General features: G+C 38.5%; 1 protein-coding gene across 1 annotated transcript in view; it reads right to left on the reverse strand.

Moving 5' to 3' along the window:
* Window positions 1-26,047, reverse strand: part of LPGAT1 (lysophosphatidylglycerol acyltransferase 1) — a 66,034-nt gene extending 39,987 nt beyond the window's left edge. The window contains exon 1 of the mRNA XM_026845287.1: window positions 25,770-26,047. Within this exon, the coding sequence (XP_026701088.1) occupies window positions 25,770-26,007 (238 nt within the window). The 5' untranslated portion in view covers window positions 26,008-26,047. The remainder of the gene's footprint in view (window positions 1-25,769) is intronic.
* Window positions 26,048-26,445: the final 398 nt, after the last annotated feature.

Here is a 26,445-nt window from a genome sequence, read left to right on the forward strand (position 1 = left end):
GAAAGTATGAGAAAGCAGAGTAGCTCTCTGAAGTTCAAAAGGAAAAGATGCATTGGCCATGCATATAGGATATGATTATTTTCTGTGTTTGTTCAGTATCCTAAGTGTTTCTTACTAGCTATTATTTTCATTTCTGACATCAAAGGAAATCTTTCACCTCTACTACTGAATCTTTAGTACTGTTATTAACAGGTCACCAGGCAGTGAACAACTCTCATCACAGGACAATTAATTACTTTACTACTATCTGTCTTTTAAACAGTGGTTTAATGATGCAAAAGCAACAGGCTACAGGCTGAAGACAAGAAGCATCCATGCACAGCTTCCCTGTCCTTTCAGAAATATAATTAGCATCACACCTTTGAAAACTGCCACTTCTATTACTTTCTAACGGCTCCCAAATTAGTACTGGATTGAGACTTGAACACAAAAAATAAAAAATGTTGCATTTGGTTACAAGTAGATAGAAACAGATTAGAGATTTGAAGGTGGGGAGGACTACTCATTCCATAATGTTCAACCTCCTTTCCTTTCCCTGTGCAACCTAAGCTTGGATCCCCCCTTCTTATTTTTCTCAACATGAACTTGGAAGCTCCCCTTTATCCCTCCTCCCTAATTATGTGCAAATTCCCTCCAATCTCCTCTTAAACTTCATGGAAGTTGGAAAGCGCCTAGCAATCATAACTGACAGTGCACTTTCTTATCAAGTATTTCACCTATGGCAGTACCCCATAAGGCAAGAAACCAAGATGAGACAAGAATTGTTTTAAAGGGAAATGAATCTACCACATACTGATTTTGGAATTATTACTTTGGTGTCTTTATTAAGCAACCAATATACAATAGTCTTACTGATGTGTGGCTTTCCAAATGTAATAAAAACTAAGTAATAAATACATTAAGCATCTGCTAAATAAGGTTTCTCCTAAGTAGCTAATTATTTCCAAATAAAATTATTTCTAGATCACTCAGAGCAAAAAAGGGATTACTTTACTATAGATACTTCCATGGAACTTATCAATTTATTCTACTAATCCTTTCTACTGCAGAGCAGTTGAAAAAGAAACTATTTTTTATCTTCAAAAAGGTTTCACAGATCTAACTTTCTGAAGTATTAAAGTTAATGAGTGAAAAATGTAAGACATGAGAATTAGCATGGAATTGAAAACAACTAAAGAGAAGAACTTATGAAGCTTCATTTGCTAGGAAAAAGTACATCTTTAGCATACTAGGTGAAGACTAATGTCTGACTTTGAAACTTTCAGATAGGCCCCAGTCAAAGAAAAACAGGAAAAAAAGCTTCTGCTATTTCCTAGAGTGTTTTACCTACTCCTGTTAAATACAATAGATGGTAAAAACACACAATCAGCTTACAATGCACTTACAAGTTTCAGCTGAGAAGTAGTAAAAAAGTGGGCTCCGTTATCCCACCCCAAATGCAAGGTTAAAAAAAAAAAATCATTTAATGCTTTAACTGATTTATTCAATTCATTTTATCTATCAACTGGTCAGGCTAATAGCTCAACTTCTGTGGCTCTGCTGACAGGTAGAAAGTTATTAAATCACAGTGATTCAGCTGGACATCCTATAGTCTCTTTTCCCTCTGTCATTTCTCCTCAGGCAATCAGGCTGTCTCTTGTGCTTAATAACGCCTTATAGTCAACTGGTTGACCTGATTATCAAGGAGAAAAGAATCAGTTTGTTCAAGTACTTCACAGAGCTTTTCTAGATCAGAAACAGAACAGCAAATCACAGAAGTGTGCAGAAAAACCACTGCCATTACCACATTTTTTTTTTTAAGAAAAAAACCTCTCCTATCTAGAATTCAGTGGGGGGAATATATGCTTGTCTTCAATTCTCTCACCAGGCTGAAATTTTCAAAAGGAGCACCTTTTGCTTTAAGAAATACTTGTGTTATTACATTCCTCCACTGCAGTTGGAAACATTCAAATCAAAACCTCAGCAGCAGAACCAGGAACACTGTTTTGATCCACTGTAACTAGACAAAAAAAACAGTTCAAAGACAAATATTTGTCACTCAAGGGCCTGAAAACCAGCAAACATTCCTTCACAGCTTCCTTCTATTGCCAGGGCACATCTTATAAAGATAGCAGTTCTGTCTAGAGCCTCGCAATAGTTAGATTACTGCAAATGCAGTTTAACATAGTGAAATAACATAAAGGAAGAATAGAGCAGATCAGTTTAACATGGTAATTTGAAATCATGGTAAACTCAGTACCAAGAAAACCTGGTAATCCTGATTAGTAATAACATCTCTTACCCACAAGATTGAGATACAAGAGTGGCTTAGCTGTAAGAGAGACTTCCATTGTGACTTAGTGTTGTAAGCAAAAGGCTTCTCCAGTAAATGATGAAGACAAGTTTCCTTGCAAAGGCATATGCCACAGGACAAAAATATTTATTCTACTCTTGTAACAAGAAGTTCAAGATGTACGCAAGTCTCTAAAACATCAAGAAAATATTTCATATTATGAGCTGCAAACTAAGCTTTTAATGGGCTAATCTTTGCAGAGCTTAAAGAAGAAAATAAAAGCAAGAAGAGCTTTTCCCACGTTTTTACTGAACTATTGCACATCTAAATGTAGCAATTGAGAGTTCTCAGAACACTTGGCTGCTTTGTAATCATGTCCTTAACATAACTGTGTGCATGTAAGCAATGCTATGAATAAATATTCAAGCACTTCAACAGCAGTTTGTCAGTAAGGCTGGGCAAATGAATACTCAGCTAACAACTGAGTAGATCTATTTTACACTTTTTAATATACCTGGCAAGAATGACAGTGTAGTATTCTGCACAACTGCCCCGCAATTATTATGAACTACTTAATTTTGCATATTGCATTTTAAAACTTTAAAAATGTTCTGAAATTTTTGACCATTTCTTCTTGGTTACAGTTAATTGCTCCACTACAGTGTGTGCTGTAAGAATTAGCATAAATTTTATTGGCATCTGAACAACTTAAATTCTGATGAGTACCTGGGGTTATTTCAAAATGTATTGAGTTTTAGCTTATTATTTCCCCACTGAATTGGAAAGAAAAAAAAAACCCCAAACCAAACAAGGTGCTTCCTGCCAGAAATTTCAACAGCAATTAGGAAATGGGCAGTGAAGGAACCAGATGCAATTCTCATACTAGCATCACCCAAATCTAAAAGCTACCAATATTAATCCCACAAATAAACATGAAAAGACATGCTTGATGGCAAGGTCAGTTATTATATATGTAATCATATAATTGTTTTGGATATCCACTTTATTTGCCATTTAGATTTCAGTCTACACACAATGTTCAGTTTTCTCTAGAAATTAGAGAACTTTTACTCCAGAACTTCCCACCCCTTAGTTTATTTTTCTGATCACTTGTAAACATTTGCATCCATGAGGCAAGACTTCAAGAAAACCTGTTCCAAGAACTTGCAGGTTGTCAACACTCAGAACTGAACAGTACCACTTTTTTTCAATCATTTGGAAATCTTCAGTAAAAAATAAATGGCATTATTAATGGACAGCTTCCTTTGCTTCCTCAAAAGCCACCCTGCTTTCTAACAGAAGGAACATTATTAGGTATTCAACGGTGACTGTAACTCATGACAACCAGGTTTCTACGTTAAAACACTCCTCATACTCAAGCATTTGTGTCTGGCAAGTTGCAACCCTGCTTTACTGTTATTCATAAATGACTCGCCAAAGCATGTTTTAGTTAGAGTAGCTCTATACAGTTGTTAAATTTATTTGTGTCTCCATTATAGATGGGATTCTTTGATAGCTGGCATTAAGAAATCCCAGAAGTGATGCCAAAGGTTAAATATTACTTAGCATGCTTAGATCGCCATAAAAAGATTAAGACATGCTAAAAGTTTTTTTTTTTTTTTCCACTTAACAGAAAGGTTAAAGCATTTGTCTCTGAGTTGGTTGCCTACAGTTAAAAAACCAAAAACAAACAGTGGACTAAGCAAATTAGCATAGTGAGGTTTTTTACATTTATTAAACATGAATTTTAGGTTAGAAGGTACTTAAAAACACACAAAATCAGACACACACTATTGGAAAGGAAAAATAGCTCTTCCTATGCCATGTGTTCTTTCTAAAATTCATAGAGCAAAGGAAACCTTCATATATTGTCTCTAAAGTACACGAGACATGCAGCTGATCAACAAATGTACCATCCTGAAAAGGAGGCAAAGAACACATATACAACATCGTAACTCACAGCTTCACTTATCATCTTTCTTGTCCCATTAAACACTGTATCTTTACTAACAAAAGTACTGTAAATTTCAATGCTATTACAATATACACATCTTAAGTTTGTAAAAAAACAGTTTCAAACAAGATTTTGATCTTCTACATCTGACTTGATTCAGACTTTTATGATGATAATAAACTGACCTGCACTGACAAAGTTTACCTCTTATTTCCAAGAAAAATGCTTATCATAGAGAAGTCAGAGAAGCAGCAGCTGGGGAAAAGAAGCCTGCAAATAAAGGGAGACTGTTCTACAGTACGTGTTGATAAACCAAGGCTGGGTTTAAGATGTCCCAGTCACCATCTTCATTTTCTCGTGACAAATCATTTTGCACACAACTACATTTCGTTGTAGGAAAGAATGGACATTTCCTTTTGCTTTCTTCAGTCCCATTCTTCTTAGCTTTACTCTCTCTTTCTGCAGTTTACAGACAGTCTGCTTTGTGGAGAAGAGAACTTTGGCAGTCACAGTATTTATGCCCTAAGTCAATCCACACTCTCGCTTCAATTAACTGACAGCAAGAGGTATTAAAAACAGAAGACATTACAACAGAGATGCCCTGGCTCTTTCATCCTTCTCACCAACCCAAGAACCATGTTTTTCTTAAGTACAGCAGTTCCTTCTGGAAATAGGCCCTAGTGATGACTACTTTTGAAGACTGACTTAATATTCCTAGAGTGCATGTTCAAGACCTCATGGGTACAGTTTGCTTGAGCTCCATAATTCACTGGCACAAACGATGATGTTTGTGGCAGAAGAAGAGAGGGGTCCTTTTACCCATATGTGACTGAGAATCAATAAAAGCGAAACGTTAGCTCATGTTCAGTGAAGCAAACTTCTTCCACTGACTTCAGTACAGGCAATATAATTTCAAAAGCTTCTCCACAGGCAAGCATTTTATATGATAAGAAAACTTTTAAAGTTAACAAATTCTGTCTGGATAGACAAGCTATACTCACTACAGATATTTAAGGAATCTTTCCAATATATCTTAAGTCTTACAAGAATATACCTTACACTGGACATATCCTTCACATTTTGCTGGAGGTCTCCTACAGCTACTTATACCACTCCCACAACACTATTTGAATTATAGAGGCACCAAAGTCCCACAGCTCATAGTTCAGATCACCCAAACTAGAACCCCAGTCGTGTATGGTGGTTACTGCTTCCAAGGAGTGGCACCAGACAGGCAACGTTCATAGCCACACAGGCAAATGTAGACTGTGAAACGTGAAGACTGTGATTGATGTCAGCTTTCATGACTATGCTGGTAGTACACTGTAGCAGCCAACAAGCAACTCCACTGTCTGTTTTGCTGCTTCTATTATTAGAAAAGCAACTGCAAGACTGAAGAATGGGATGGAGAGCTGAAATCCTTTTGAAGTACCTCAAGCTCATGAGTCAGACCACTCACAGAAGGAGCAAGCTGTACAGCACATTCCTCCCCAGTGACAGATAAAATACATTAAGTATTAACTACCCAGAGGAGCATCCCCACATTCATGAACTAATATCCTAATGCTCTAATACCTTACATACTGCAGATGTTATAATGGCCAGAAAAAAAAAATAACAGGTTGTTTGAAGCCTAGAAAATGAACCAGCAAAACAATGGGGCAGTCTCACAATTTTTTCCCATGATGAAAGAATAATTTTTTACATTTTTAAAACATCTGGGAAATAAAACATCAGAACAACAAGTAAAGGTTATTAAGGGATATTGAAATCAAATAGTCAGGGTTGAAAGTTAAAAAACAATTCTAAGAAGTTTCAAAGTATGCACAAAAAATTACCTAGTTAGAAGCAAGTAGTCACCAAGGTCCTAAAATGACAGAAGAATCTGAACCAATGGTAAATATACTTCAGATTAATTGCTATCACTTCAGTTTATATTTAAAGCTGGTATTCAGTACCATTTTGGTGATTCTTAGTTACATTGTGGAAAGAAACCCTGTCAATCTTTGTTCAAAAATATTTATTTCCAACATCAAATAAAGACCAAGTTTACAGCACTGTCTTTAAGATGACCATAAAACAAGAAGAGGTATATAAGCTTGAAATGAACTTTTGGCTTTTGCTGGTTAAAAGCTTCTAAATACTCCAGGGATGACCAAAAACTGTGACATCCTAAGTGACAGAGGCAAAGAAATGTACTTCCATAAAACAAGCATCGAAGACACTCTGAATAGAAGGATCTCAGCTAAGTTGCTACATAGAGCAAAGACAAGATTCGTAGCTTACTAAGGCTGCACAATTTTATGTGGCAAGAAATCTCATTCAGCAACTACTGGGCCACAAGACCATTTGTATGAAAAAATGTCCCCATCACTTTTGGTCCACAGATGTTTTATTGCTCCCTAGACAGATACTATGGATTTGAAAATTTGAAGGAGAAGAACCAAGACATATAAGGTTATTTTTATAATTTTGCACTTTCTGTCATTCAACCCCAAGGTCAGAGAAAACAATGGAAACACCAGTCAATCCCTCAAAGTAGAGGTCCAGCATTTCCCTAAATAGACCTTTCTGTCAGACAAGGCTGCGGGTCCTACATTTCTGTCTCTTTCTACAAGGATAATTTTTACAAGTGAGGAAGGATTCTGACCGCTCATCCGCTCAAGCACATGACTATATACTAAATTCACAGAACACTTTTGCATTTTTTTTTTTTTTTAAATGCAAGAGTCAAACTCTTGCAGTTTCACCTGTAACACTGATGTTTACTCTTAACAAGAAGGTAGCCCAACATCAAATTTGCATAAGTTGATACTTACTCTTAGAAGTCCTATTCAGCATTCTGTATATTGAAACTACAGTACTTTAAGTATGGTTACAATGCAAAATACATCCTAAGCTCAAAGAAAACTATATCTGTAAGACTGTCTCATGAAAAACAGACTGCCTTTTTTAGAATTAAAAAGAAAAATTACTTTGAAAGCAGGGCAATTTCAGAATACAACACCTTTAAAACAATTCAAGCTCTGCAAAATTTTAAGTACCACAGAAGAGCAGTGAGAAGAGGAAAGTGTTTCTTTTCCCTGATCAACAAACATACCAGTGCAGCTGGGTAACTAAAAAATGCTACAAATACAGAGCTTGCTATTACTGTTACCCTTATCATCCTTTCAAGCGAAGAATGGTTGGCTGCAACTCTGTATTTTTAATAACTTGAACGCAGCAGGTTACTACAGTACTTCACCCATACTCATCTGCCCCATTACCACTGCTGTGCACCTTACCAAGCAGGAATAACACTGACAAGCAGGGTCTGACATACCAAACACTGTCAGACAGGATAACAATAAAAGTGCCATGGCATTTTTGTTTCTATTTCCCTTTAAAAACTACAGGTATCTAAAAAAATTCTTATCTGCTCTGTGAGCTGGAGGACTCATTCCCTCCTGGATACAAATCAGAAAAAGTCAGAGGCAGGCTCTCCCTCTAAATATGTATCTGAAAAGAGTGAGAAATAAAACAGGAGGCAAGTGGAAGATTCATTTACAGCACACAAAACAAAAAGGAGGGTAAGCTAGTCTGAAATTCAGTATGTCAACACTGGGACTTGAGCTTTAAGAAGGAAAGCTGTAGGAGAGAAAATCATCGCCTCCAGCAGCACAAAGACCATCTGGAGGTCAGTCACTAGGGTTATACCCCAGGGATTGATACTGGGACCAGTACTGTTTAAGAACCTCATTAGCAGCCTGAATGACAGGACAGAGTGCACCCTCTACAAGTTTGCAGCAAGCTTGCAGACAATGCAGAACCGGAAGGAGTGGTTGACAGGTCAGATGGTCATGCTGGCATTCAGTGGGATGTGGACAGGCTAGAGAAATGAGCCAACAGGAAACTCAGGGAGTTCAACAAGCAGACATGCCAAGTCCCACACCTAGGCAGAGGCTTTGTAGAAAAGACCCTGGGGTCCTGGTGGACAAGCAGACCATAAGCCAGAAATGCATCTTCATGGCAGGCAAACAGTATCCTGGGCTGCATTAGGAAAAGCATTGCCAGCAGGTGGAGGGATGTGGTTCTTCCCCTCTGCTCATCAGGGGGTAGGCCACATCTGGAGCACTGGGTCCAGTTCTGAGCTCCCCAGTACAATATAAGACACAGACTTACTGGAGTGAGTCCAACAAAGGGCCACTAAGATGCTTAAGGGATGGGAGCATCATTCATATGAGGAGAGGCTGAGGGAGCTGGGACTGTTTAGCCTGGAGAAGAAAACGCTCTGCAGGTGGGTTCTTACCCATATGTAGGTATCTGATGGAGGTGTGGGGAGAGGGGTAAAGAATACTTAGCCAGACTCTTTCCTGCAGTATCCAGTGACAGGCTGAGAGGCAACAGGCACAAACTGAAACACTGGATATCCCACTTCAACACAAGGAAAAAAAAGAAAAAAACACCCACATTTTTACTGCAAGAGTGGTCACACACTGTCACAGGTTGCACAAGGAGGTTTTGGAATTACCATCCTTGGAGGTATTCAAAACCTGACTGGACATGGACCTGGGAAACCTGCTATAAATGACCTTGCATTGAGCAGAGGGTTCAACTATATGATCCGATCCTCAGAGGTCCCTTCCAACCTAAACAATTCCGTGATTCTGTGATATACAGCCTGGCACCAGGAGGAAAAACACAGTGTTAAAAGAATTCTTTCCTGATGGATACCTTCAGCTACAACAAAATTTCATCATGCAGTATGATAAGGAGCAGCCTTTACAGTCCCAAAGCACATTTTGCAAATACAAACTGGCAAGGTTTTCTTGTCTTACTGCCGCAGAATTGCAGCTAAGATAAAAATTGTGAAGGATAATTCAAATCTTAACATTGAAGAAGCAGAATATGATTCACCTAGGATCAGCAGACTCAGGCAAAAAAGTGGGACCAGTACCAACACCAGAAACTTGAGGCAAAAATGCATTTTAGCCTGAATAAGCCATTGTGTTCACTGCTATAAAGTCTTGAGATCTTCATCCGAAGACAGAGATCTTTGGGTCTTCATTTATATCTTTACCTGTATCTTTAGCTATATTACAAAATACTATGGCAAATTAAACTCTATTGAGATTGTTTTGTCTGCATGCCAAAAATTAAGTATGCAAGCAGCAACATTCAAATTGAGCTACTTTTAGTTACTCCAACACCAAGACATTCAAATTGCTACTTAACACTCAAGATACACTACTGACACCTACTTAAACATAAAACTTAAAAATTATAGTAGTAACCAGTAAACAAAATACACCATCATATAAAGTGATGCAGCCTCAATTATTTCCCCTGCTCTCTTTAAGATATTTATTATTATTCCCATTTTGGGTGAGTTTCTCTAACACTTGAAAAACAAGAGAAAGCCACTGTAACATCATGTGACGATCTGTGCTGGTGAAAAAAACAGGGGGGGGGGCAAGCCAGCACAATCAGAGCTATCAGAAGAAGATGGGATGATGGGGCAGCAAGCACCAGTCAGACCAGAATGAATCCTTATGAAACTGTGGTCTGCTGCACTGGAAAACCTGCTGGGCAAGTCTGGTTGGCCCAACATGCAAAGCATAACCAACACAAGTCACCTAAGTTACCTTCGAAATTCCTATTAATTTCTTTTAAAAACAAACTTGTTAGGCATGTTGTGGTGTTTAGTGCATAGCAAGTGTAGAATTTTGTTCTTTTTAAAATGTTAGAACATGTTAAAAATGTGCAATCCCCCACTCTTCTCCTTTTCCCTGCAAGCTTAAGTAGAAAAGAGAAAGAAACCTCTTTGTTATAAAAGTTTTGTGGCCATGTGCCATAGACACTACAGAACCCCCATTTACTCAGGGACAGGGTGACAGCTGTTTGAGTTTTAGTGGGCTTTGGATTTGTTTGGGAAAAGCAAACTAAAGAAAACATTTTCTCTCCGCCACAGTTAAAAGTAATGCATTGTAACAATAACCTGAGCTGTCACTGCAGAGTCAACCCTCTAAGCAGCAGAATCTACCCAGGGGCAGTATCAAAGACTACAATACTATTACTACAGTTTCCTTTTGAGTCACTGGCAATGGTATGCTTTACTAATCTGATCCTGTTGCTTGTCCTTCCAGATGTGAAATTCCCTGTGATGTCAAAGAGTCATTCATAAGGTACTTCACTTCCCTCAACTGTTAAGGTGGCTCAAAAAGTACAGCTACCGTATCATACAGTCTTAAAAAGCTAACAGATACAGGACAAAAGCAGATCTTTCCCAGTCAGGTTTCAGGGAAGACAACGCTCAGAGAATACACCCAGGTTCACAGTCCTAAGTAAAGGGATACTTTTCAGATTGTGTAATCAACACCAAAAACCAGTATATCCAAACCAACTGTGTGAAAAATCCCATTAGGGTAATGGTCTATGCAAAGCAAATGACTTGTGAAATAGCAGTCCCCATTTCCTCCAGAGAAACTACCTCTTTCAAAGCAGGGGGAATGGTTGAAACCTGCTTTGCAGCCTCAGCTTTTAAGTCTGAGGATCTTGATCAAAAGAGAAACAGAAGAAATGTAAGATTCAAACAAGTTGGGTCTAGTGCAAGCTGGCTAAAACAAACGAACAAACAACAACCATCGTACACGACCATAGGACTCCCACAGTTTCCATTCAACTGTTCGGCCGCTTACGCAGAGCTGCACACTGCAACACCACAGGAATCAAACTGTCTTCTCTATACAACAGAAATAGAGTCTGCACAGTGTAGTCCAGAATAATATAAATACTGGGGAAACTGGGCAAAGACTCCACTAGAAAAAAATGCACCCACAAGACAGAAGCAAGCCTTCAAATAAATAATCGAGGAAAATCAGGAATTCTGTTTTAAGAAGAAAATAAGACACTAGCAGAGTCTGATGGCTACCAAAAAAAAAAGTGAATAATCTACTATCATAAATAGGTAAATAGTTGGATGTAACCCACACTAGTTTTTCTGCTTTTGCTTTCAAAGTGGACAGATTCAAGTCCTTACTGCTTCTGGACAGCATTGCATAAGACGAAGGAACGTGTTACAAAAAGTTTAAGTATATTCTGTGATAACTGTTGGACTGCCCAAAGTGAAGTCCTGTTATTTAAGAGGGAGCAAGCTCTATTACCACAAAGTTCTGCAAAACTTGCTGTTTAGCTCTTAAAAAGAGAAGAAAAAAAAAAAGTGAGGTATTTAGAAACACACAGTTCTAGCCATATGGAAGATTCCGCTCCTACTTAGTCTAGATTTCCAAGTCAGGCCAGTTGGAAATACAGCTTTAAAGAGCAAGTAACTGGTGACATATAGCAATGAACCTGGTCAGGAAGAGATGACCATTTCCTCTCCTTTTAAGATTTCTGGCTTGCAAGCTTCCTGTATGATTTCAAAGAAACCAGGGCATCTAGAAGCTTTTCAGATGTTTTTCCCAAAAAACACAGCTGCAGAAATAACACGACATATTCAGCAATCTTACAACAAATATCCCAAGGCCATGGAATATCAAGTCTTTCTGGGGACTGCAGAAGAACTAACTCAACAGAATTTAGTTATTATCTACTGTGGGGATATAAGGGACTGGAGAGGCTAGCTAGCAATGAAAAGACATGAGCTGGAAGTCTCATTTCCATTTTTAACTGCAAGTTTTAAGTTACTGTATATTTTGGGACCATAAGCTTTTCAGAGTGCTATACAAGCAGCTCATTGAGGTAAAAGATATGCAGAACGCAGAAAATTGGCAATGGATTGCACAAAAAGGGAGAGCAATTTCTCACAGAGGCTGATAAAGCACATTATTCTACTGCACTTTTATCATAGCTAGCGAGATTACTAATCAAGTTATCAATTTCATGGTTTTCTGGTATCCATGAAATTCTCTGAAGTGCCTTGAGGTTTATCAAATACAGGAAACTGCAGTAGGGCTGGAAGTGGGCAAACATTGTATTTTCTTTAAACAAGATGTGAAACTTGCCTAAAACTCCAAGTGAGAGTTTGCATTCATCTCTCCCTACATACCAAGCCTAATTAAATAGCAGGTTAAAAAGCCTGATCAGCCCCCAAGCACTCAGCTACTTAGCTCTAGATCTGTACCACCAGAACTGGGTGCAGATAAGGTTTACAGACAAAAGGGTACATATCAAGAAAAGCTGCCAGAGTGACTATAGGTAGGAACTGAGACTATGCTTTTCAGAATATGTGCTAGGTTAAAAATAAATAAATAAATAAATAAATAAATAGCACTGCTGAGCAAAGAAACCGTTTTCCCAACGTTCAAATCTAACTGGGCTTAGAAAAACATGATTTTGTATGTATCGTTTAAATAATACATAATGGTTAAAAAAAATACCAGATCTTCATCAATTTTTCTGCCTAATGGAAGCAAACTGCATGACTTTAATCACTGGCTGACGGTTCCAGTCAAGAAAACCAACACCACCATTACTGGAAATCAACATTCTGAATGTTTTGAGATCACTCCTATATCCCATCTCTGGTCACTACCCTCTGCTTATCTAAATCAAGTTCAGTTACCTCCCAGTTACCTCTTCATATTCTTCACGTCTTGCTGAAGTTACTACAAAACATTGTTGATGCTGTCTCGTTGTACAGCCGACATTTTTCAGCCCAGCTCGTGATACAGTACAAATAATCACCACATAAAAGTAGTGCCAGATGTATTTGGAAAACCCTTTACTTCTAGATTCTCTCTGTTAAATGGCCTCCATGTAAAAGGCAAAAGGCCATTCTGTGCATTTATTTATTGTCTCCCTACAGTGACCTCAGAACTGAGGAGCTTGTCTCCACTTGAAGAACACTGACCATTTAAACCACTTCAACTCAGTCAACTCTGAACAGAAAAAACAGCTACTGAGCACCTGAATGATCGTAAGAACAGAAGTACATATTCAGTGTATTTTGAGATTGCACAAGTAGCATAATCTAAAAATCAATCTCCCCAAGCAATAAAACTGGCTACTAATCAAACAGCTGCAGCATTTTCTCCCCCCCAAACACCTCTGCATCATACTCCAGCTCCAGTAGGTTAGCACTACCATACACCACAAAACAGAACTAAGTCACTGGACATTTTCAAGTTGTAGTGTGGAGGGGAAAACTTAATAATGAAAGGCATGTGAAGAATCAAAAAGTAACTGGATACAGATGCAAGGAAGCAGAAGCACAAACCTTTTAAAAGAAGTCTTAACTGTTAGGTTTCAAGGACTTTATATTAAAACTTCTCACCTAGGCTACAAACAACAGTCTTCACAACAAAGAAATTATATAATGAACAAGAACTGTAAAAACATTTCCCCTTGGACTTTTTAGATACTGTGGTTGTTGGTTTTTTTTTTCCACATAATGGATTTTATAAAGGCCAGGGGGAAAGCAATGTTCAGTTACCACAAATTTAATCAAAATAACGTAATCATAAAACAGTAAAAAGCTAATGATGCAGACTGACATAACAGCAAATTCCTATATTCAGTTTTATGTTTCTGTTTATGCAAGTCCCATTATTAAAACAAGAGGCCATAGTAAGTTTGAAAAACATGCTGGGAAGTGTATGACAATCATCCTAGCTGGGAGCTTAAGCTAGTACTTTTGCTGGTATGATGGATGCAACAAATGATTAAAGCCAACAAAGCATCTTACCATACTTAATTTACGCCAGGTTATCCTATACCAGTTCAACAACTCTTTAAGAGTTGTGTGTGGCCACATTTCAGGTTGCCAGCAAGCAGAAGTCCATCCCATCATCATAAGATCAGAAGCAACACCTTTAATGGCACTCTCAAGCTATCACAGATGAAGTAATTCACAGGAAAACACAGCCTCTCTCATTAGATTCTTCCAGCTGATGTACCTCAAAGCAGCAGCAGAAAGTTTACTGTTCCAAATTTAAAAAAAAAGTTTAGCTCTCTGGCATCTGTTACTATTACAGAACAAATAATCCTCTTACACCTGCTGACAACTGCAAAAAATACCTTGGATTTGTGGATGACAGTCTTGGGAGTTTCAGTAGTACTCTTTACTGACACAAAATGGTCAGACTCAATAGAAAGAAATTTATTCAAACATTCTGAATGGCTGGCTTCAATACCTACCTTTCATCCTCAGGGCACAAACTAATATTCAATGCACCTTTCAATGAAATACCCAGGTCCCAATGATGCAATGACAGTAATTGAGGCTTCTCTTCCTCTCTCTTCTCCCTCCTCAAATTAGAAAAAAAGTCCACATTGCAGATCAAAAAATTTTTCTATACATTGGGAACAAATTGTAAAAATGACAGCAGACAAATACTGGGGGAACAAAAAAGAAAAAGAGCAGACCAGAATACTTTAATTAAAACCAGTAATTCACTGCAGAGCAGTTTCTCTGGAGAGCACTGGTAAAGGGGTTGAACAACAGAGTTGAAAGAGACTGTGGAAATTGACTTCTCCATTTCAAATACAGCAAGTGTGTCACAAGTGCAAGAAGATATTACAAATCTCAAAATTCCACTTTACAATTAAATGATTAATATGAATACTCCTAAGTCTGTGGGTAACAATAGGCACTGTCAAGTATTTTACATGCACCTTGTCACTATGTGTGGCACCAAGTGCCTTGGCTTACTCATGAAGCACTTGCCAAAAGTGTTACAAATTATTCTTTCCTCAGACAACAAGATAACTAGGCAAAAAATGAATTTATTCAGGCTGCGAAAGTCTAGCAGTCCCACACAGTAAGAGCTTTGGTCAATACACTTCAAACATCAAATTCTACCTATCCAACTAAGTCCTTGTGCTGAAAGAAACCCTGCCTCAAAGCACACTCAGTGACTGACCAGACACTGAGATTTACCACATTGTTTTTGCAAAGTATCAGGAAAGGGTGGTAATGGGACTGGGAAAGGAAGGAGCAGGCCACCTGCTATGGTTCTTGCTTCACCACAGCAGCCACCTAAATAACCCTTAGCCTTCTACAGTGACACACAGCAACGCCACTTGTGGTTATGTAAACTCAGCTCTGCATTTTAGCTTTTAAAGTTCAGTAGGCTGTTAAAACATTTGCAAAGAATGTAAGCAATAAAGGAGGGGGGAAAAAAGAAAGGTTTGGTTTAGTATTTTCTCCTGAAATAAATGGAGAGACAGAAGTGCTTCTCCAGCCTGTAAAAATTTTGTCAAACTCCAGAAGCCCAAGATAAGCATCAAACAATCTTTAAACTCATCTAAGACAATACTTACCTGGGCAAAGGTCTTGCTGTTGTCACATTCCCTTCCTACATTACTAAGTTAGGAGACTGAATTATTAGGTTTGATGATGAAAATAGAAAAGTCTCAAAAAAAAAAAAAAAATCTCTGTTTTCATGTAATCCACTACATGCAGGTGGCTTAACAAACATTTATATTAACCATACCTGCAACTGAAAGCATCTTTACATATGTAAACTGAACTTCATGGATATTTCATGTTATATTAGCATATACACAGGTTACAGTTACATTTATTTCCAAGTAAAGCTGTTGCTAGGAGGAACAACAACTGAATTTTATGCCAGAGGCAAGCACAGGAAATAAAAATGGATATGAAAGAAGAATGCATTTGGAAAGGAAATTGGCAATTACCAGAGCTGGAGTTTTGCCAGGCCATCTATATACATTTATGCATACCAAAACAGACCAGGTTCAGGTACAAAACTCAAGAGGCACCTTTCTAATGTAAAGCCTTCACACGTGCTGCACAGTGGTACAAAACTGTTCTTGACAGACTCTCATGCTGCTTACCACCCACACCATTGCTCTCTCCCAGGTCTCCCTAAATACACTCAAATACACCTTGAGCCTCATGTTTCTCCATGTCCCTGGGTCAGATTCATAACTGACTTCTTTGGCTCTGCCCTGCTTATAGTAATCTGAGCATCACTGCTCAGCATCACTGAGAGTTTCAGTCAGGTTGATGCCCTTCTAGCTGTCCTTTTAGGAGGCTATGCCAACTCCTGTTTTACATACAGAGTAGAAAGTTTTAAAAGCACAATACTTTAGGTTCTTTTATCACCTTATCCTTTTTCCTAATATTAAAACAAAACAGTTATCTGGCTACACCTTTTGGATCTAAAAGGCTGTGATAAGCAATGTGGACTAAACACCATCTAAAGGAAAGGATGCTGCTTCATACACTGTCTGCCACTGCCAGATTAACACCTTGCTCCAGAAGCAGCAAAAGTAACAAAGTCTGGTTTCCCAAAAACTTGTTGTTTAACCTCCTTCTCCTCAATGGGCTGGACCAGATATACCGGCACTGTGGCAAACCCAAACCCATTGATGCACGGGTTGGATGTGCAGCAGATGTCAAATAAGACACAATGGCCAAATCTGCCTGCACTACCCTGAGCTGAGGCACTAACTTGAGTCTCTCCTCTGCTCAGCTGCCAATTTTCACAAAACTCATGAGAACACCATTATGTCTGAAATCTGAACCATCTGGTCAATTGCAGACAGATTTGCAAGGAGGCAAATCAGAAGTGTGGGAGGGGTAAAAGAAAGAATAGCTGTTAAACAAGTAGCTTAGTCCCATCAGGAAACTATGCTTAAAACAGTGTCACATTTATCTACATAGATTATAAAATACCCAAGTCACCAAATTACATTAAAATAGTGTTCAATGGCCACCCTAAACACCACACTAAAACATAACTGGTGCTTAAATTAACCAAAACCACATATTCTTAATATTACGGGTTTTTCCCCCAGTTCTGGCAAGAAAAGACAGACACTGCACGTTTATAACTTTGGGATGCTACAAAACTAAACTACAAAATTAAACTAAATTAAGAAACCTCAGACAAAATCCCTCCTTTTGGTCACCAAAAACCACATCCACAAGCACTTGTGCCATTGTCCTAATGATTCGACTTTCCAGAACCCATGTCCTCTCAAACAGCAGCAGCGCTGGCCCTTGCTCTTAGAACGGCACTTCTATTTTTAGTTCTACATAAGTGAGAAGCAGTAATAAAGCTATTAATCTTTCCTCTCCCTCTTTACTTAAATTACGAAACTGAGGTGAATCTCTAAACTAGTTTAAACTGTTAGACTACTTAAGCAGGGACAACTCCTTTTAGAATTGTTTTCAGATTATGTTGTATGACTCAAAAGAAATAACAAACACCATTGGCACTATTCTGTAAAGTAAATATTTGTGAAGAGACATAATGAAACTATTTAAGAAAAAACAAACAAACAAAAACCCCAGGCACTGATGTCTTATAAAATCTTAAAGACTTTGATTTTCTACCTTCCAATGACACCAAGAGTCCCCTTCTTCTTTACACAGAGGCAGGGAGATTGCATCTCTTCTACTCTATTCTGCCCAGGAAACAGAATCACCATTGTCCAATTCAGTTCTGATTCAAGTTCAGCTGTGAATGAAATTGTTCTGATTTGATTTCAGCTTGTACTAATGAAACAGTTGACCCTTTCAGAGCCCCTTCTTAACTCTTCAATAGCTTTAAAACAACTGAGACAAAACCACCACCGTGTGAAGCTAAAACACTGGTACTTTTAATATTATTCTCCATCTTGTTCTTTACATATTTTATAGCAGAATGTACAGTTGTGCATTGAGCCAAAACTTTCCCTTAACTCTGCACCATGATACTAATATCTTTACTAAACTGCTACTTTACTTAAATGTTTTTTACTTTGGACTGTTCAACTCTGAACAACTTCTGCATTTTGTTGGCTATTCATATAGTTTAAATACTTTTGAAGTTCTTTACAATTGTCCGTGTAGCTTACAAACTCAAACAGTACACATACAAGACTTCAGAGGAACCTCACTGCTAAGCTTTCATCAAAATGAACACTGGTCTTTTTACTCCTTTATTAATCAGTTTTCAGTTTATGATAACCCTTTGTTCTCACCCTACACTTAGTTTTCTTCTCTAAAGCAACTTTGTAGAAGGCACTTTTCCAGTCTAAACAACAGTAAGCAGTTAACAAAATAGTAAGAAAAGGTGAAGTCTACTTCAGTGACATTTTAGTCACACACTAGAGCCCTATTCTGCACAGGACTAATCTCCTGAATTGGGGCTACTAAGTAGTAGTTCAACAAATACATTAAAGCTGCTGGTACTGTCACCAAAAGATGCAGTTCCTTCCTCTTTCCCTTTGCTATTTGTACCCACCTTCTTTCACCACACCAGCAAAATGAACTGGGTTAGGGGTTGTGTTTTGTAAGTCACCCAGGAAAAAAAAAAAAAAAAAGGGAGTGAGTAGTTTTAGTGTGGATCAGGGCTACAATCCAGATCACCACACAATCATTAAAATATTTGGCCAATAAAACTGAAGCAGCAGTGGCAGGACAAGTCTGAAAGGCTCAGACTGGCTTTCTTCAGAGGCACTCCCTGCTTGAAATGCTTGCGGGGGGAAGCGGAAAAAAAGAAGAAAAATAATACAGCCTCACATGCAGAATCCCTCATTGATCTCATGGAACATTTTTAGGAATGCAAACGTATTAGCCTTATTTATTTCAGTAAGTGCATATACAAATGGCTGGACTATTATCTCAACTGTGGTGCCTGCAACAGCAGTGCAATTACATGCCTACGCAATCCCGCATTTGACATGTCATCTTAAGCATTAGAGTTTATATTCCACTGTAATAAACACAAGTAGATTACATATCTTGGAGCTGTATTTTGGCTCAGTTCACACTGGAAAGTTACACCACTAAGCTTATATTCCATAAAGGATTTACTAACTACCCTGTCTAATTAAGGTTGCACAACTCTTCCACTTTTAAGATCCTGTTTTCAGCGGCTTAAAATCTTGCCAAAGTAACCTTTGGCAAGAATTCTTTGTTCCTCACGAACACCCAACAGAGAAAGGGAAAGTGATATATTCTGTTCATCTCTGAGTTTCATTCTCTTCGAGTTTCATTCTAAAAAAGTAACTTCCCAGCAAAAAATGACAGAGAAAATAGGTTTTATCCACATTAAACATTCTATTTCTTCTCCAGTTTTCTTGAAAAGCTCTAAAATTCCTATGCTTCAGAATGGTTACATTAAATGAGAATGAGAAATTGCATCTCTGACATGTTCCAATACAGATGCAATCACACTATAGAGGTGGAAAAAAATTCCTACTTCATACACTCTGCAAAGAATTTGTGGACAAAGAATTTAAGTCCCTAAGATTTTGGTTCTCAAAATCAGGGCTGGACAAAAGCTTTCCTGTAATTATTTCACATGGTTCCTAAAAGCCTACCATCAAGAAAAAGAACAAGAGAAGGTACAGAGAACAGAGACACATCTCTCAGGCATTCTTAGTCATATCCTGTCAGGCACTCAACCAGCAATGAAGGGAGAAGTAAGTTGACTAGTGTGAATAGATACACTAAAAACAAGCCCAGGAGAACTAGGATAGATGAAAACACATCCTAAGAAGAACAAACTCAGTCATAAGCAGGAATAGAACCCAGAATTCCCCAAACTTTGTCCTCCTTTGGCCATTAGCACATAAGCTAAAATCAGAGGCATCCCACAGCTATTTCTGGATTTAAAAGTAAATAATCACACCTCTCTGTATAGGTAATCCTCAATAATTTCATCTTTACTATCCTTAGGCAGATGTGACAGATTTGGTATGCTTGCAATAGTATTTGTATTATCCAGAGTAGGTGAAACCAGAGCAGAGACTAACCCACTCAAGAAAAACAAAAGATTGTAAATAGCAACAAACAACAAAAATATCACTAGCAACAAACAACAAAAATATCACTAGCAAAAAAACTAACAGTGTGTGCTTTTACTCTAAGTTTTGTGCCAAAAGGCAGTAGCTTCCTAAAAATAAAATTCAGAGAGCATCTCAATACCTAATCTTTTGGAATGATCCTTTATAGTTAAATGATAAAATAGAAAAATGAAAGATAAGCTTTTCTGCTTTTGACACTTTGCTGACACTGGATGAACTACAAAGAAGTATTGGTACTGTAACTCATGTTCCAAAAAGGAGAGAGGGGAATTTCCTGGTGTGTTTTTACGTATTACTAAAATAGGACAAGGGTCACTGTATAGCACTCTTTACAAACAGACACATCACTTGCACAAAGAAGTTGACAGTAAGTTCACTGTACTGCTTACCTCCTCTTACGCAAAGGCACAATGAGCCCTTGCTCTGAGGCTGCAGTAGAATCTGCTCCAATGTCCCCAACTCATTCAACTTTGACCTTTTCTTATCAAGACAGCTCACAAATTACACACAGACTTTCCCTTACAAACAGCAAAATAACTTCAAAGATCCCTGCTTGATCTCAGCATAACCTACACATAAATCATACACGTCAGAGAAAGCTGCATTTAAACCAAGGATTATCTAGAAACTCAACACATAACCATAGCATAAAATATAAGTTTTGATGTGGTGTGTTGCTATCCAAACCTACTGAGTCACAATCAGGTACCTTTGCACATTCAAAGAAAACACAAAATGAGAACAATTTTGCTTCTCTATTTCACACACTGCCTGATCTCAAAACACAAGTGGTTTCCTCCAAACCCCTCCCTGCCAAGTCCTCAGAGTAGTAACCAATCCCCAAAACAAAATATTGCCAATTAAACATCATATTGTAGGAACAGAAGAGGGTAGGAAACAATAGCAGGGTTAGAGGCATAGATAGGTCTCCTGAAATAACACCTCCTGCCTTACTTGGGGCAAAAAATTTACTTTATCTCATCTGCTGTTCTCCAGCTTCTGCCGCACTTCCTGCCCGAGGAGAGGGGCCAACTTGTCATGAGAGGCAGTGCAGACAGTGTACACTGCAGACAGTGTACCAAGGAAGTGTTGTCACAGCAGCTCCACCTGTATCTTTTACAGTTCTGGAAGACAAAAATATTCACATTCTTAATAGATTAGAGGAGTTGAGGCTGTGACTGATAAAACAGACACAAAGAAGATTTTGAATTAGAGAAAAAAAAAAATGCATGTCTGGTGAAAAAATTATAGAGTGGTGACTACTTAATCATACATACAAATCAGCCAATAAATTTTAAATCATTTGAGGGAAAAGGAGGACACAACTAAAAATCCAAATCTCAGTTTTATTCTACTTGGCTCAATAACAAGGAGGAGGAAAGGGAAATTCTCCTTGCTTGACAAAATTTGACAATTCTAACAGACACTCTTTAAATGTCACCTTCCCAGCTGACAGTACAGTAACAGGCAATACCACAGGATTAGTTCACTTTTTATTAAGCACTGCATCATTGTATCAGTAAGCATAGTCACACCACTAAGATTTTTTTGTGTGTGGTACCAAGGGTGTATTACCCTTCCTTTCATCAGCTCACAGCCCAGCAACCTGTCCAACATTATTGCAAGCCTGTGTATGTCGGTAAGGGGCTGAAACAGAAGGCTTTGTCAAGTTGTCCCATTTACTGCTGGGGTATAGAATACTCCAAGCACAACTCTCAAGGAAACCCTTCCCAATACACACACAACCCTGCTGACCACAATGCAACCCTTCTCTCCCCAGGTGCTCTGACAGGCAGAAGAGCGCTGATGGTTGCTGTGGACATAGGACATTGACCCTGCCCGCCAGCTCCTCCTTGTACCCAGCCAGAGGTACAGGCTGGGTGGACACGCACCACCACTCCCTGCAGTGACACTGAGCTGTGCAGAGCATAAGGTGAGCATCAGGAGTATCAGGGCTGCATTGCTAACCGATTACTCTGCTGTCCCACAGACTTCTAATTGCAATATGGCAACATCACTATCACAGGCTAATGCTAACTTCTGCATTTAGACAGCAGAAGACAACAAAACAGTTTGCCTAAGCGTATTTAAGCAAAGCAAGCTTCTTCTCTAGCAGTCCTATTTTTAGCAATTTCATTAGATACAGGGATATTAAATTTTAGTCTGCAACAGCTACTTGCAAAGAAGTTCAAATCTAGAAGATGGCTGCTTTAAAACTAGTTTTGTAGGTGAGCAGGAGGTCATCAGAAATTTACTACCACAGATATGCTCCATCTCCATCCCATTACGTCTACTGCACAATTTAGTGGTTTCTGGTTTACTTGTATATTAAATAACAAATTATAGTATAGGGAGAAAAAGGTACTTGCCAACAAAGGATCAAGCACTCTCGAGTTTGCTTTTTTTAGAATGCATCTTCCAACAAATGCAGGAAATATTAAGTGCTATTCAAAGGTGCCTTTCAAATCACACTAATATGCAAATTCCAAGTGTCCTAACTGAACAGCTCCTACAACGAGAGCAATACATTTATATAAAAAGCCTTAAAAAGAGAAAAAAGCTTGGAAGAGTTAAGAAGTCCTTTCTGAAAGCATATAAAAATAAAATAACATTTCTAGACTATCTGAACATTCTTCATAAAAAGATAAAAAGACACTCAGTTTTGCTTTTCATAAGAAACACTATAGAGTTCAAGAGAACAACATAGATATTTATCATACTCTGCCCTTCAAAAATCAAAGGCAACCAATTATACCCAAGTTCTCTCTCATACTTGCATCTTAAGAAGAAAAAGATTAGGAAAAGGAGTGACCTTTGAAATTTCTCTTCCCATTCCTTCCTTTATTTTTCTTGTCCAGTTATACACTATCTCTTTACATAACATCAAGTACCTCTGCAAACAGAAACACCTACATTTATCAAAAAGCACAGATTATAACTGCTGATATAGACCCAGATCATGTAACCTCTGTGACAAATCCTCTAGGAACCTAGCACAAAACCACAGGTTTATGCGGGGGTGGAGAGAAGGGCAGACCTAGTTCATGAGTTTTCCTCAGCGCTTTCATCTTTTTTCAATAAAATATACCAACAGTTACGCAAGAGCGGCAAAGCCCAGAAGGAAAACCTAGCACTCACCATACTGTCGTCATCTGGTGTTGAGCTCTCTCCTACACAAACTTACAGGGCGAAAAAAAGTTTGCCCTGAATCTACTTTGCAAGCTGAGTTTAAGTCCCTAATTTCAAATGGTTTCTGTCACTTTTCACTTAACAGGACTCAAGCTCAGAAGTGGTAAAATTAAATAAATTAAAAAACTGAAACACACCTTCAACACAACCGAAGCAGAACGCTACCTCCAACTAAAAGACAAGTAAACTTATTTAGCTAGTTACCCTCTCAATCAAGAAGGAAAAAAAGAATCTCACCAACTGCTCTGCTACTCAAAAGAAAAGAAAAATCCTTAATTTTCTCAATGAACCCATACACACCTACCACCTTGTATTTACTTTTGCAAAGATGGAACATATTGAAGTCTATCTTTGACTTAGTTTTCGGAATTGAAAACAGAAGAATTCCAGAGCAGTATCTCTTTCAGATGCACGCAAGTCTTAAACACCAACTCTAATGAAGTAGTGTTTCAGTTGTGAATTTGTCATGTTGTACTCTATAAGAAGAGGGGACCTAGCGACAGTCTTTTGTAAATCTATCAATCTGGAAACAGACACATAAATTACTCTGGCTACATACATCAAAGCCAGAAAGACACTTTCCAGGTTTGTTCTGCATGTGGTGGTGAGCACTGATGAGGGTAAAGAAAGAATAGACAAACAAACAAGCTATTCCTGCTATTTTATAGCTTTCAGTATAAAACATGTTAATGTCTTCATACCAAATAAAATATATTTAAACTGAGACTTTGTACAAGCATTTGCTTAAAATCCTCCCCAAAACAAAAGCCATGCTTTATAGTGAAAAGCAAAAAGAAGGGCCTCCTTACCCATACATCATCCCAGAAAACATTTCTGTGTAGCTGTCTGCAAATGATACTTCAAACAAACATACTAAGACATTTCAAGACTGTAAAACAAATGATTTCAAATTGTCAAGATACATCAGCAACACCAATCAACAGATGCTTCAGGAAGACTCTGATATGCAGATCATGCTAAGACCACTTTCCAAGCAATAGGCAAAAGAAATCACACAGTTCTGCAGTCAGCAGCAAAACTGTCCCAAGAAAACGGTATTGTCATGGGACAATGGCTTGAATTTTAACCAGTATGTTCAGTATACACAGCAAATCCCTGGGGTCATATGCTGTATGACTTTAACATTACTATTATGCCCCAAAACTTGACCATTTCCAATTAATAATACACATGACACCTTGAAAGTCAATCCTTCCTTCCAGAAGGCCTTTGGGCTTTAAGGTATAAAGCAGACTTAAAAATATACCTGCCACTGCAAATACTATGTGGACTTCTTTTAATCAGCAAATACAAACACATAAAAAGATTTTTTGAAACAGCATATCTGGAAAGCTTGAGCTGTACCAGGCAAGGCAATTTTGAAGCAGTGCAACGTTGCGACAGTTCTAGCCCGATAGACCAGAATCTAGCTTGCTGCTGCCACCATCTCCTTAAGAAGAACTGGAAGCTCACCTAGAGTATCCACAGAAACTTTGTGCATCGCGGAAAGGCACACGACAGGGTACCAAAAGGCACATTGTCACAGAGGCTTCAGCTCTTGTAGCCTAACAAAAAGAGCGCTCCATCTGCGTCAACACTGACTCTCTGACTAATCAGGAGTCTGACCAGACTCCAGAGCTGTGTGCTGACATTCCTTTTTTTTTTCCTTGTTTACATGGACAAGACCTGCAGATGCAGCCTGGGCAGAAGAGAGGGAAAGAATTTTAGGACTGTTCATATTTTGTACTCAGTAGATTAATTTCCTCCCCTTTCCAAGGTCTAAGCACATACAAAGAATTGATGGCTGTTTTCTTGCACAAAGTGCAGTAGCCAGGATGAAAATCTGTGTGTTCAAGGACAAGACTAGAGCCTTCCTGAATATTTCAGCTCAGTCCATCACCTTGATGAGCCTGTGAATACTAGCAACCAAAAATAAGTTCAATAATAACTGCAAAGCAAGCATGCAGAGGGGAAAAACCCTACGGATTCTGTAATTAGCTCTGCTAACAATAAATGAAGAGCCATACAGTAGAGAAACATTGCGTATCCCTATTTGTATGAAAGGGGTTCCCGGTGTTTCCCTCCGTTCTGAAGCAGCACAAAAGACAGTTGCTCTTGCAAGGAACAGAAGACCTACTCTTCTGACATCAGCCTCGTGTCGAACTTCTTAGCCTTGTGTCCTGACAGCTTTAAGTGGAGATGATTCAGAGATGCATAGACTTAATAAAGAAAAGTTTGGCTCTAGCAGCTACATGCACAGTACAAATCAACCCTCTTTTGATCAGATGTATCTTCTTCATGTAGCGCTAAAACAAAGCGATCATGATAATTAGGAAAAATCCTATTTCCGTTTATACTAAGAGAAAATACCGATTGAGAAACTCTTATTTAACACGTAGGTTTGTACCTATGATTTACAAGAATGTTTCAGTACATTCAGCATCTCAATCGAGAGAAACAAAGCACCTGTACAAGAAACCTGAAAGAAAAACATCCCACATATCCACTATATTTACATATTCCCCTACACATCCCCATTCTAAAGCATCTTTAATACTTATTTACATCTTTATACGTGTACATTTTGAATTAATAAGACATTCTTACCTGTATATCCTGCCCACCAGCCCCAGGAAGCCACCATAGCTAAAAGCCACTTAAATAACACTCCTTCGATATACCAGAAGCTTTTACTATCCAACACTCGGAGAGGCTGCAGCATAATTAAATACAAGACGTAGGACGGAATAGCAACCAGGTTATTGGCGACCATAAAAGCGAACCTGAGGAGTGCTTTCAGACAGGTATAGCCCACCCGCTGGGCCTGCTCTAGAGTCACGGCCATTCTCTTCAGAGCGGAGGGCGCGGGACCGTCCTACGGGGAGAGGAAAAACAAGGCACAGGTAGCGCTCCCCGAGCGCGGCGCGGCGCGGCGCGGCCAGGCAAGGCTGCCCGCCCCTCTCCGCCCTGACCGGGCCCCCTTTCATCTGCTTAGTTCAACTATTACAATACCTACACTGAGCAGAATGGCTTGTGCAAGTGATTTTAACTCTGTTTGGGTGCTCAAGAAATAGAAGCAGATGAAAAAAACCAACCAACTACCCTTTAAGGAGACATGCTCGGATATCTTTTGTGCAGAAGAAAAAAAAAAAAGGAAATTTTGCAAGTTGTAATACTTAGCCTGAAAAACATATCTCTTTCACATACAAACCAATGCCATGTATAAACCTAGTCCACTGTTTCCTAGACAATGAGGCTTCAGAGATGACTGTACCATCAACAA

This window comes from Athene cunicularia, assembly GCF_003259725.1.
Source record: "Athene cunicularia isolate RWA chromosome 3 unlocalized genomic scaffold, athCun1 chr3_part1, whole genome shotgun sequence".
NCBI classification, from domain to species: Eukaryota; Metazoa; Chordata; class Aves; order Strigiformes; family Strigidae; genus Athene; species Athene cunicularia.